Below are 13,364 nucleotides of genomic sequence, written 5' to 3'. Positions count from 1 at the left end.
AAAGTGACTAGAAAGGCAATTGAGCCAGGTTATCTCGAGTTTACATTAACAGTTGTATAATTATTAAGAGAGAAAAATTAATCAGTCCCTATTGTAGGCTGCCATTTTGAAAATATATAAGAAACATAAAGTACTGTGCCTTACCGGTGACTAGCCATTCCACTGTATCCAGGACTGTATAGTTTCCTGGGATGTGGGACTTTTGAGTCCCACATAACTGGAATGGAAACTACAAAGTCAAAGGAAAACTGGAATGAGGGGGTCGCCATACTTAACAAGAATAATTCACAGAAAGTTGAGCACAATGTTCCATAATATCTCTGAAATCGGCTGTAATTCATTTTGATGAATTATGAGGAAAGCCTCATTCAATATCTCTAGATTCCCTAATGTAGTTCTGTCAGATTTTTGGCCCATGTGCCTGTGTTCATCTTCATGTTTACTCAATTAGAACCATGTATTCCAGAATTTGTGACTATGAAAATAGAGACTATGTATACACAAAGTGAGCCACTTACTATCTTGATCCCCTAAAAAGACTTGTGAGTTCAATACTAATTCTCTATAACCCTACTTGTTTTTAGGATAAAATATGAAACCATATTTACTTAGCTATCCATATTTTAAGCCAAAAATGTACCTCATGTATTGTGAAGAAGATTACAAAGTGATAAAGCATTTTTTTGTGTGATTTTCTCAGATACTACACAGCAGTGATATGGAAATGATATTGTATATGGCTAGTGGGCACTTGAAATGTGGCTAGTGTGGCTGTGGAACTAAATTCTAAATTTTGATTAATTACATTAACATTTAAATAGCCACACAGGGATAGTGGCTACTATGTGTTGGTCATCACAGTTACATAAGAACCTTTTTCATACTCTTTTAGGTGAGCTGGAAATAATGAAAACATTTTGTGAACATTTTTTGATCTCAGTTGCTATAGGCTCCAAATTATGGAATACTTACTGATTATCACCTCATGAAAATAAACGTTTCAGCTGCTTAAATTAAGCCAAAGTACTGTTTCTGCTTTTGCTAAAACAGTGGTCAACTTCAAAACTTTAAGTGAAGTAGGTAAGAAATAAACATTTTCTTTCTAATTCCAATTGAAATTGAGACTTAATGATTTATTCATAATATTCATTGATAAAACAGTGATTTCCCACTAGTGTTTTTTTCTTTCAATTTTGCTGTGATGAAACAAGTCAGGGAGCTATGTTCACAGATGTTTCTTTCTTATATTTGTTAATTTAATCTTTAAAATCGGTACAGGACCAGTCGCTTCCCAGCCAGTGGAGCTGAGGGGCGGACCTGCTGCCTCCACCTGGAGGGTAGGCAAGGGGAGGGCCCCTCCTCCCGTGGCTCAGTGGCCAGAGGGGACCTAACATCTGCCCGGCAGACAACAGTGCCTTGGTGTCTCCTTCCGCTTGCACTTAACTGCTGAAGAGGGAACCCGCATTTCCCATGCCCAGGTCAATTTCATGTAAATTTCCCAGTCATCAATTCCATGAATGGACTGTGTCCATTCACGAATATATTCATTCACCTTGCCCCAGCGGAAGTGACTGTATCCATTCATTAATGCCCTCATTCAGCTTGCCTCAGCGGAAAGGACTTATCCATTTATTTGTTACCTATACTTTTCTTCACAGTACTTAACACAATTTGTAATGCGCTGACACCCATGCAAATAAATATATCATGCCTCTTACCTCCTAGGCTATAATTCAAAGCTCCCTGTTTTTTGTTTTTGTTTTTGTTTTAATCCTCTGGCAAAGTGAGCCTTAACACTCATTTTTTTTAAATAGTCAAATAAGTAAATACTTGGTAAATTTGACTTAAATGAACAGTTGAGAGGCAACACTGGGGTTCCAAAGGACTTCACGGTTTTGTGGGAAGCCACTCTACCTCCCTTCTTCCTACTCCCACTTAATACCCCTTTAAATCCTGACTCATCATTGTGGAATTCCCACAGCAGCAGGAAGTATTGTTCATTCAGCTGATTCATCATGACTCCCAACAGGATTCCAACTTATGCAGCCTTTTCAGCTGCCAGTCATCATTCTCACAGCAGCCTCAGATGTCCCTTCAGCAGTAACCAGAGGGTTCTTTAAAACGACAGAGTACTGTAATCAACAAGAGTTTTCCTCATCAAGATATTTTCCATACTTTGAAATAGTACCAGTTACTGTCAGCATCCAGAAGCTCACACAAAAACGATGACTTTACTGTTTTGGGTATGTAATACTCATACCACACCATCATCTGAGGTATGTCCTGCCTTGCAATGTCACAGACTGAGCTTCACTTCTTGGCCACGGTAGATTTTTTGTTTGTTTGTTTTGCTGTTTTTGGCCAGGGCTGGGTTTGAACCTGCCACCTCCTGTATATGGGGCCAGTGCCCTACTCCTTTGAGCTACAGGTGCTGCCCTTGGCCACAGTAGATTTTAAATGAAAAATATATTAAAAGGTCCCAGGTTATGAAGGGGAAAAGAAAAAAAAAACCTAACATTTATTTAGTACATATTATGTGCCAGATGCCATACAAATACATACTCTCATTCAATCCTCACAACAACCCTGTGAGGTAGGAATTATCTTCATTTAACCCATAAAGAAATCACCTTTCTGGCAATTTGGATTGTCTCTTAAATTGTTCTATTGACATTAATCTCCAATTATTTACTTTTAGCTTCTCTGTAGTAGAGATTTTTGCTAACTGTATACCAGAAAAACCTATTTCCACTCAATAAATATTAATGAGGTAAGTTTCACAGTACATGAATGCATGATTGAAAATTAGAAGCTACCATCCTTCTGTATCAGATTCCGTTCTTCTCTGGCCCATGTTAAAAATCATTTGAGTGTGTAAGCCTTTTTGCTTTGTTTCACATTTCCTAATTGTACACACATACATGCATGTGTGCACACAGATTTTTGTTGTTGATTGACTCTCTAGACTTTGTCTTATTCGTCTAATAGGGATTGAGAAGCTTTGACTGTTTTTAATCATGAAATAACTCCTCCAGCTTCTAATTAAAAGTAGTACCAAGCAAAGTTTATCTGTCTCGTAATTAGCCCTCTTTCTCTCACCTGTATCCAAGGGGCAATGCAGAATTTTTCCTTCATAGTTCTCCTCTGACTCTACATGGAAGTACCAGGACTGAAGAACTTTATGTTCTTCTGCCTTCTCTTTGAAGGGGATCTTGGTCCATACCTAAATCCTGAGCAAGTAGAACCTCGAATTTTCTCTCTCTTCAATGCCTTTCTTGGATGTCTATTCCCTCATTTCATCCCAAATTATGTGGACCTTTAATAGATGAAAACATGGCTAGGCTAGGATGTGAGAGACCAGTGTATTTATACCAAGCCCCACCGAACACTGCAGATTTCTAAAACCTCCCATGCAGTGACACTGTTCACCACTTCTATCCAGGGTCTCCAGGACTGGGGCAGCAGAAATGAGATGGACAGTGTTTCTTATCTCAAGGTACATGGTCATTTGAGATTTCTAGGGAAACGAGTAAAGGAACATCCAGGGTCTATGTCCCCTTTCTGTCCTTATGTCCTACTAGAAAGTCCATCATTTGTCCTTGATTCTAAGTACATAATCATCCGTAAGTTTTTCTTGCCTGGGGATCTTCAGAGGACGCTACAGTTGTAGGAAAGGCTCTCTGCTTGGATGCCAGCTACAGTTGCATACAGTTCAGGAACCACTAACTCTGGTACTTGCAACACAGCCTTGTCATCTGCAGTTCGAGAGGCAGATTCTAGGCGCAAGTGTAGCTCTCTAGGGGATGGGCGGCTGTCCTCACTCCAGCGCCAACAGCACTTCATAATACTGTACCTGAGGAAAACAAGAAAGACTGACTTCCTTGGCAATCAAATATGGGGAAACATATCTCCTCTTGCAAAAAAAAATCTTAACAAAAAAATCCCGTAATTCTTCCTCTTCTGTTTGCTTTGTTTCTCATTTTCTTCCCAGAGACTGATACTCCTTTCATCCTCTTTATGTTGAGTCTCTTAATACCATCTCCTCAATCGCTGCTATTCTATGGTAGAAATGACTTTAGATTTTTTGAACTACAGAGTATGACCGGACAGTTTTTTCACTATATTTGTTCTATTGTGCACCGTAAACACTGAACAGTCGAGGAACAGAACTAAGACTAAGCACACTTGTCTTTTTACTCTACAACTTGAGACGGACATTTTAATCATTCTATATTGTGCATACTTTAGGTTGATTTTCATGTTGTTTCAGATATATCCTCATCAAATTGTTAAGTTCTTTAAGGTTCTGTCAGTTAAGTGTCTCCCCAGTATCAAGGACAGCCTTTAACACTTAGAAATGTTTGTCAACAATTTCATTCTGCTATTTCTAGCCACATTACTAAACTGAGTATGCATGTCTATACACACATACATAGTTAAAATATTTAAACTTTCTAATCTGCTTGATACAATAACTATTCATTGTAGGGAAAACCAAGTACTTGTAATTTACCAATTCACTGCTGAAAAAATTAAAATAGCAGCAGTTCTAAGAATTGTTAATGTACTCTTTGCTGCCTTCTTACACATAATTTAACTTTTTCTTATATTCCAGAACAGTTCCTTTTTGAATTTCATTGGTAATAAAATTCCGTATTTAATTTTTTAATTTTCTGCTGTCAGGTTAGTCCACTGTGTCTTTCTGCTGATGAAATTGGCTCCTCCTCCTGCCTTTCTTACCCATCAATTTCTGACTGGATTCTGTCATACTGAGAACTGGGAAAACAGGGGGTCAGTAATTTTTAAAAGTTAAACATTAAATAAGAACTGGTATACTCTGAGCAAGTAATTCAAATACAGTGAATGAATTTTATTACAGTTGTTTCTGAACTGAGGCTGGTGGAAGACTGGCATTTAGACAAAACACTACTGTGCTTCCATTGGGTGTGGTGCACGTCCTACCTATTTTAGAAGCTTCCTGTGGAACTGCCCTTATCAAAATTATATTCCTAATGTAGTTTTTGGGAGTTGCCTCAACATTGTGTGTATGGGGGGAGGGGTTGGGCAGGGTCTGTGTATGTGTCTATATCCTGTAAGATGTGTTTTACTGCATGGGTTTGGTTTAAAGCTTATACATTAACACATTAGGTTTGCTGAGTATCATCTGGACCACTCTGAAACAGGCATGATTAATAGGGAGCAAAAAAAGATTTGGATGAGAGAAGAATGGCCCTTTAAAAGACACTTACATGGTGTGTGTGCAGCTACTAGGTCTCTTCATGATTTTTCTTCTCTGTAGATGCTGTAGGATGCTGGTAGGAGGGACTTCAGGATACGGTGGTGCCCCTGTCGTTTATGGAAAGAATGACAGTAGCCCAAGAACTTTAGAGTCCTCCAAATATGAACTGTAACTAACACTATTGCCCATCCACTTGAGCTAATTGCCTGCAAAAGGTATAACCACAGGGAAAATGCTCTGTACAGCACAGTTGCTCCCTGGTGATCAAGTAAGGATATGGCTTAGTAAATCTGGGGGAAAGGTATTTGGGGGAAAAAGTGATCAGTTAGGAGAATTATGAGTCTTGAAGAAAGCAAGAAATAAGACCTATCCTCCACTCCTAACAACATGGAAAGGTGCTGCAGTTTCTCAATGAAATGGAGTAATACATCTGAAGAAAACATGTTTACGCAAGATCACTCTGGATCTTTGGAATTTGAAAACATCCCTTGGAATTGGAAATGTTTGCAGAAATGAAAGGACGAAGAGAAGAAAAAAAAAAAGAGAGAGAAGGAGGAGCAGGGTAGCTAAGGAAGCACCACTTGACAAGACTTATCTTAAAATCAGGCTCGGATTTCACATTAGCCCAGTTCAAACTTCAGAGGAGAACTGAAACCTTTCCTCAAAATGTGTCATCTACCACCTAAATAAACACTGTTGCATACAGGTACACACTATGTTAGGGGTCATCCTTACCTAGAGTCACCATCTCATAGAGCAGAATCCCAAAGGACCAGCTGTAAAAGAAACAAAGCCATCTTCTTAACTTCTATTCCTGCCTATTCTAAGAGAGCTCTTTTAAATATCAGAAGCCCATTTCAGTGTGTTGATTATTGGTACAAATTGGAGTGCTTACATCATACTAATCAGCATAGCTTTCATCTCATTTACCCAATTATATAGCATTAGGACATTTGTGTTCTACACATAACAGAAACAGCTTGTACTTGCAATGTGCTCCATAGTTGTGGGCATAAATGTATTTATGATCTATGTACAAAAGACTTAAATAAATAAATAAATATCAGAAGCCTTTAGCAAGAACTCCATAAGGAAGGCAATGAAGGAGCATTAAGGGTGAGTGTTTGTTAAAATAAGTAAAACAAACGTGCCATTAGAAAGCATTTGTGTTTAATTTCCATTGGTCCTCATCTCTTTGAGGACAGGACTCAGTTTGTGTCTCCTTCTGTATTTCAAATTAATAAAGCTCACTTTTATCAGTATGTGTAGGTGTGTGCAAGTGGGCGCACACACACACATACATTTACCTAAAAATAAAGAAATTTTTCCCTCTGCATCTTTTTTATCCTTTCCATCCCTCTCTGCTGAAATTCCAGCTTTTATTTGTAGCACAAGACCAAGTGACTTTTATCATTTATACACTATTTTCTCACTAGGTCTAATTGCTCAAACCTTAGAAAAAGACTAACAGAGGAAGCTTTTTACATGATTGGAAAAAGTATTTGCCCAAGTAATATGCCTTGAGAGATGTATATTTCACTATTCTATAATATCATTATTAAATGAATAATATTTTACAGTTTATTATCCCCAGATCTCTACTGAAAAGCATATGTCAGGGAGCAGCATTGGAAATCTCTTAAGTGACTCATCATGTTAACTGATGTTCTAAATTTCCTCTCCGGCACATAACTAGTAGGATTCATGCTGGGAGGATATTCCACATCACTTCTATGTGCTTCCACAAGCAGTGGAGTTATATGGCCACCAAAAATCGATTGTGTTTACTATCTTGTTTATGCTGATTTTACATGTAACTGTACTTATGTGTAATTTCATAATCAAATATATGTAAACTAATTAAATATAAATGAAGAGAAGTGTTGTCTCCCTGCAAACTAAGTCAAATGCTTTGAAAATTGTCTATAAACATACATTGTTGAAAAGAAAGTGTTGTCAAATTGTGTGGGTAACACAACTATAGGAAACTGTGAAAAACAAAAACCTGAAGTCAAATTATTTCTCAGTTATTTTCAAGCTTTTCATTCGAAATCCCAAACTGGAAAATAATAAGTCATTATGGATGCTGTTTCTATGAGAAACACAACATATAACTTCATTAAGGAGCCCCATCTTCATAAAAAGAAGACTTGCCCCTCCTTCAAACAATTGATAGATGTACATTGATATGTTTTAACTTAAATTATTGCCAGTATGTATTTTATTTTAATAATACTTGTTTAATTGGCCTTAATTAGGTAGACCCACTGTCTTCAGATAAAAGAGACTACTAGATTATGTCCTCATAGATGAATGTGAATAATCTTTCCATTTTCAGATTTCTTTCCTAATTAAGGCTGCTAATTTAATACAGAAAGAATACTTGAAAAGGCACTAAAAAGGATTGCAGACAGACAGCAAATGTGAACTCTGTCACAAAACATTCTGCTTGAGAATATGCCTGACTCTGTTACCCAGTCTGGAGCGTAGTAGCATGGTCATAGGTCACTGCAGCCACAAACTCCTGGCCTCAAGTGATCCTCCCACCTCAGCCTTCCAGAATGCTGGGATGCTGGGATTACAGATAAGAGCCACCATGACTCGCTGAGAGCATGTCTCACTTCTAAATAGAGATTTCACTTGTGGACATAATTGGCAACAGATCCTGTGCAGGGAGAACACCCAGGTCATGAAGGGAAGCGATCTGAAGGCCAGGAACAAACCGTACACATCTCCTCTGATGCTTGCAGGTCTCAGGAGAAGTCGCTCTGGGGCAAGCCACTTGAGAGGTATGGATCGAGTAGAGGAGATGGCTCCTCGGGCATGGACTTCATATGCCAGGCCCAGTCCGCAGAGCTTAGCAGTAAGATCACCTTGGAGTAGGACGTTCCTGGCTGCTATATCCCCATGAAACAGGTGCTTCTCCTGTAGGAATTCCTGTCAAAATTGAAACAAAGATGATCAGCTGTCTGAGGTCACAAATTGGGTCACAGATAAGGAGAAGCACTGCTAGAAGTCCTCAGAAAGATAAGGACCTTTCCTGCTCTAAATAAGTCTCATTAATAATGACACACTGCCTCCAAAGTATGCTAATAAATCAGATACTTTTTTGCATTATGTATTACCAAACTGCACGAATAATCCAAATGATATTAATGCTGGATATTGAAAGTTTAATCACTGATTCTGCCTCAAATCCTGAACTCTGTTTGATTTCACTTTCCTCACTGCAGCTAGACACTGGAAAAGAGAATAGGGTCCAAATTTCTAGCAGTAATCCCCTTAATAAGGTAACAAATACATAGCAAAATTGAGGGCCAAAATAATGAATTTATAGGAAGCTTTACATCATCTCATTTTGTTCCTAAAAGAACTGGATGAGGTGAGTTAGGGAAGTGTCTTTTAGATAAATCGAATGATTGTACAAGATCGCGTAGTTATTAAGTGGTGGTAACCAGAACCAAGTATTCTATTAATAGATGTACTATACAAAACTCAAGTAATAATTCTCAAGCCAGGCTGCAAATTAGAATTGCCTGAGAGCTTTTAAAAACAATTTTTGCCCCAGATTGACTAAACCAAAACCTCAGAAGAGAGACCTCATAACCTATATTTGTGAGAAATGTCAAAGTGATTCCAGTATTGCCAACAAAGCATTGGTGAGTCATTGCATCTGGTGATATTGATTTGCTGAAGTCATGTCTTTAGGCATCAAGCTATTCAAGACTTACAGAGAAGTTGAAAAGCTATAAGTGATGGAAGAGCTAGAGATTGAGGTCTAAGATTACTAAACAAGATGGTGTAAAAAATTGTAAAGATATAATTAATGATGAAGGAAACAGTGACTAGCAGTTTTCTGTCTATGGTAAAGTTTTAGAACAAAGAAATTATAATGAAAATAATTAAAGAATATACTAATTTTGAGATTTTTAAAAATAAGAAAAAATGATATGGTATTTCCTTGTTATAGGTAATAGCATGCTCTGATGAATGCATCAATATGTTCAATTCATCACTGTTTGGCCCCTGTCTGATTATGGCTCAGAACACAAGTAGGCTGTATCCTAACACTGTAACTTTATTAAGGGAACATATTCAGTTATAGGATATGATTGCTCCCTTGTCCCATGGGTGCTTCAACCACAAGTACTATTTTGAAACCACCTAAATACCTCTTTTTTCTTTTTCCTGATTCTATTTAAAACTCTGCTATATTTCACAGCTCATAGTGGCAAGATATACCAAATACTTGAAATAGTAGCTTCACAGAGGCTTGATTTTTCTATAGAAAATGCTAATTTTAAACAATTCCCTAAGTAATTTCATGAGTAAATTTCCTGAGTATTTCTGGTAAAAGTCAATTTTTTCTCTTAAAACCTGAGTTTTTTCTCTTACCTCTTTATTTGAGTTGGTTTAAAATAAAGGAATGATCCCCCTTCTTACCTCTGCTCATTCTTCCTTTTCCACTAGGTCCTTGATTTTTGTAAGTATATGTACTTCCTATCACATTCCATATCAAAGCAAATCTCTAGCCAAACATGTTCTGAACTAGTTTTTCTTGTTTTCCAGGCAGAAAATTGTATACTTCTGGTTCCGTGGCCTTTCACCCATTCATTTCCTCTTTCCATATCTTCTCCCTGCCTGCTTTACTATTTCCTCTTTTACCTCTGTTATTATAAGTATATTTGGGGAAGTAAGCGTGTCAACTACATGGGCATACAGCTCTTGACCCTGGCTTTTGGCCTTCAAGACTGAGAAACCTTTAAAAATCCTTCTTGTCCTTTCTACAAACTCTAAATTGACTATTTTCTTCCTGGTATTACCAATCCTGTACCATTAAATAACATTAATCATTAAATGATTCATAAATAAGGGACTAAAAATAAGTCATCAGTGCTTCAGTTTCTGCCCCCAACTTCTCCTTTTCTTTAAACCATATACCCCATTTGACTACATGAATATAAGAAATATACCATCAAATATGAGCCTAACAAAAATCCCCACCATCTCTTGTCATTTTGCCTCATCTTACCAGACCCAAAAGGACCTGCTTTCCAATATGATATACTTGTTTTTCTGTGAGATCATAGAGAAGACCATCCATGGTCATTACATCCTACAGAGATAGAGAAAAAAGGCATTATATCAAAATGGTATTAACATATTAGGGTGGATGAGTTGGGCAGAGATCCATGAAATGCAAATATAAAGCTAAGGAAAATTACAAAGATGTAAGATTCAAAAAGACTAGTGTAAGAGATTTTTAGGTATGCAGAAAAGTACAATAATTCATTGCACTGGAAAAACAATTAAGAATGTAGATAAAAAGCAAGAAAGACAAAAATATATAAAAGTATCCACTAAAGAGAACAGCAGTTTTTCTGGAGCTATATTACTTGGGCAGGTCAGTATGATTAACTTAGCACATTATCTGAACAGATCCTAATTGAATGCCTACGATGTGCCAGATTCCACGTTAGGAACTTGGAATACAGGAGTGACCAAAATAATGTGACCGTCTGTAGCTTATTGTATGGCAGACGCATGTGCATCAGAATCAAATAATTTCACATAAATAAATGGTGATGTATTTACAAGTGCCGTGAAGGAAATGTACAAAGTGCTAAGACCAATGATGGTGAGAAGAGAGCTGATTCAGTCAGAGGGACAGGAAAGCTTTTGAAGGAAATAAAAAAGCTCCTCCCTCTCTTCTTTACATAGTAAATGTTCACTGAAGGGTGAGTGGACATTAACTCTGCAAAGAAGAAAAGGGAGAAGTTTGGTGTAACAAGAAAAACACGTGACGCGAACTGGAAATAAAGATGCCTGGTATTTTTGGGAAATGGAAGCTAGTGTGGTTAGGGCACAAAACAAATTATAGAGGGGTAATCTCTTTAAAAGGTTTAAAATGCCTAAAGACTTGCAATTGTCTTGCACTGGATGGAAGGCATTATCAGGGTCCCTTTTATATATACAGTCAGTTGTACAATAGCACGTTGAGAAGGCTCAATTAATATTGAACTTGCTCATTAGTGAGTGAGAAACTAGGGAAACAGGTAGCACTTCAGAAAGGAAAAGCATTTCCATTTAAGTCTAGAAATTCCTGAACATTTTAATTTTTAAAAATATGGTTTGAGGTACAAAAACTTAACAAGCTGAATTTCTTCCTGAGACACCCCTGGCATACCACTGAGATGTTACCGAATGGAAAACAAGAATGACAAAATTACAGTCATCAGTAACAGTGGTTACACAAGCTACCATTTTCAGTGCTTACTATGTACCAACTGCTATCTTTTAACATACATAATTTCTTTTTATATAATGATTATTATTACTCCCATTTCACAGATTCAGTAAACTCAGGATCAGAAAGGTTATTTGCCCAGTGCATGCTTTAAATGTGATGGTAGCTCTTAGCCACATGTGGCTGTTTAAACTTAACAGTATCTAAAATTAAATAAAATTTAAAAATTTAGTTTTTCAGTCACACCAGCCACATTTCAAATGTTCAAAAGCCACCTGTGATTCATGGCTATCATATTGCACAGAGCTGATGTAGCACATTTCTATCATTACAAAAAATTATATCGGACAGTGATGTTTAATTACTGTTATGCTATTATAATGTCTCTCTTTTCTGTCATTTGTCATGCAAAGTTACATGTCAACAGCTAATCAAACTGGCCAAACCTTTCCTTCCTAATACCTCTACCCTACTGCTCACCCGGCGACAGGTCCAGAGAAAACTGAGCAGGTCCCCCTGGGCCATATCTTCTAGCACCATGTAGAGCGGCAGCCTCTCTGTGCAGCAGCCTTCCAGCTGCACCAGGTTCTTGTGTTTCCCCAGGTACTGATAAAATTGGATTTGCCCTATGAAATCCTGAACCTCGTGGAACTTGGCTTGCTCTGTGGAGGGTAAAAGAGCCAGGCAGTTAGTGGTCAGAATATCACCCATGAGTGGAAGATGGAGCAGAAAGCAACTGTGGATGGCAACTCTCAAGGCCACACAGAGGAGTGAGTGTAGACAGAGAAGGGGACCAAGTAGAAGATTATGCTCAGTGTCCCTGATTTTTTTTTTTTTTATCAAATGTCCCATAGAGTCATAGGTCTTAGGACTGACTGGATGGGCTTTCAGCTGCCAAAATATACAAATACTCTGTTCACTTTAAAACATCACTGTCCAAGCCTTTTGATTAGTATTTTTGCTTTCCTTGTTCTATTTTGGTATCCACCATTAGTTGCCCATATCATGAGTATCAGCAAAAAGAGAGAAATACAGTATCAGGAAAGGCTGTCAAATAGTGAAGAAAAACAAAGAGACAACTTCAGAATCCTAGTCCGAGTAATATCCAGTATAGAAAAATCAGTTCTGACGGTCTTGACATGTAAGGCTGTGCTAGGGAAAGAAAGACCCCAGAACATTTCTGTCTCAATTTTCCACCCCCTCTTCCCTTTCTCTGTACACAGTTGTGATCACAACTATCTGTTGATTGACATCTCAATGTTTGCAAACCCTAGTAACATTTAGTATTAGGAACTCACAATAGAAAAGTAAAAAGGGGAAGGGGCATCTAATACTTCTCATTTTACCTTTTAAAGCTTTGAGAACAACACTCTTTGCCTTAGCAGGGTCCCCAGTGTTCATTTTGGCTCGGTAGATGGCCCTACAACTTCCATTGTGGATCTGCTCCACAACTTCCGAGAGCTGCTCCCGGGGCACCTGCAGCTTAGCCAGGGCCAGTGTGGTAGCCTGTAGAAAGCTTTCCATTGATGTCTCCTTCAGTGGCACAAGCACATTTCCTCCACACTCTGCTGCTTCCCAGTTTTGGCCCCCATATGGAGGTATAGGGGCAGTACCTAGAACAAAGAGATGATTTTAAGCAGCTTTCCCCTGCCCTGCAGACTCCAGGAAAGCAGAGCTTGGAACAAACTGGCCTGGCAGTTCCTTCAGCAGTTTTCTGTCTGGCCAATGTGGGGTGGTTGTCTGAGGCTTCTCTATAAACTAGCATCAACACCAAGTTTATTGACCTTTTATAATAATCCACCATTACTTCCAGGACAATTCCGGGTAGATCCCTGGAAAGTGGTCATGATAATTTCCTTTCTGTCTTCCTTAGGATTG

At 38.1% G+C, this 13,364-nt stretch overlaps 1 protein-coding gene across 4 annotated transcripts in view; it reads right to left on the bottom strand.

Moving 5' to 3' along the window:
* Nucleotides 1–1,069: 1,069 nt before the first annotated feature.
* STYK1 (serine/threonine/tyrosine kinase 1) overlaps nt 1,070–13,364 on the bottom strand; it is a 39,996-nt gene continuing 27,701 nt past the window's right edge. For all 4 annotated transcript variants that reach the window (XM_053557657.1, XM_053557659.1, XM_053557656.1 and 1 more), the window contains 7 exons: nt 12,833–13,099; nt 11,967–12,148; nt 10,272–10,355; nt 7,968–8,176; nt 5,975–6,015; nt 5,250–5,346; nt 1,070–3,853 (listed from right to left, as the gene is read on the bottom strand). In XM_053557657.1, coding sequence (XP_053413632.1) covers nt 3,649–3,853; nt 5,250–5,346; nt 5,975–6,015; nt 7,968–8,176; nt 10,272–10,355; nt 11,967–12,148; nt 12,833–13,099 — 1,085 coding nt within the window. In that variant the 3' untranslated portion in view covers nt 1,070–3,648. The remainder of the gene's footprint in view (nt 3,854–5,249; nt 5,347–5,974; nt 6,016–7,967; nt 8,177–10,271; nt 10,356–11,966; nt 12,149–12,832; nt 13,100–13,364) is intronic.

Source organism: Nycticebus coucang, chromosome 12 (genome assembly GCF_027406575.1).
Source record: "Nycticebus coucang isolate mNycCou1 chromosome 12, mNycCou1.pri, whole genome shotgun sequence".
Classification (NCBI taxonomy): Eukaryota; Metazoa; Chordata; class Mammalia; order Primates; family Lorisidae; genus Nycticebus; species Nycticebus coucang.
Note: the sequence above shows the minus strand (reverse complement) of the source record. Positions and strands in the feature narration are given on the sequence as shown.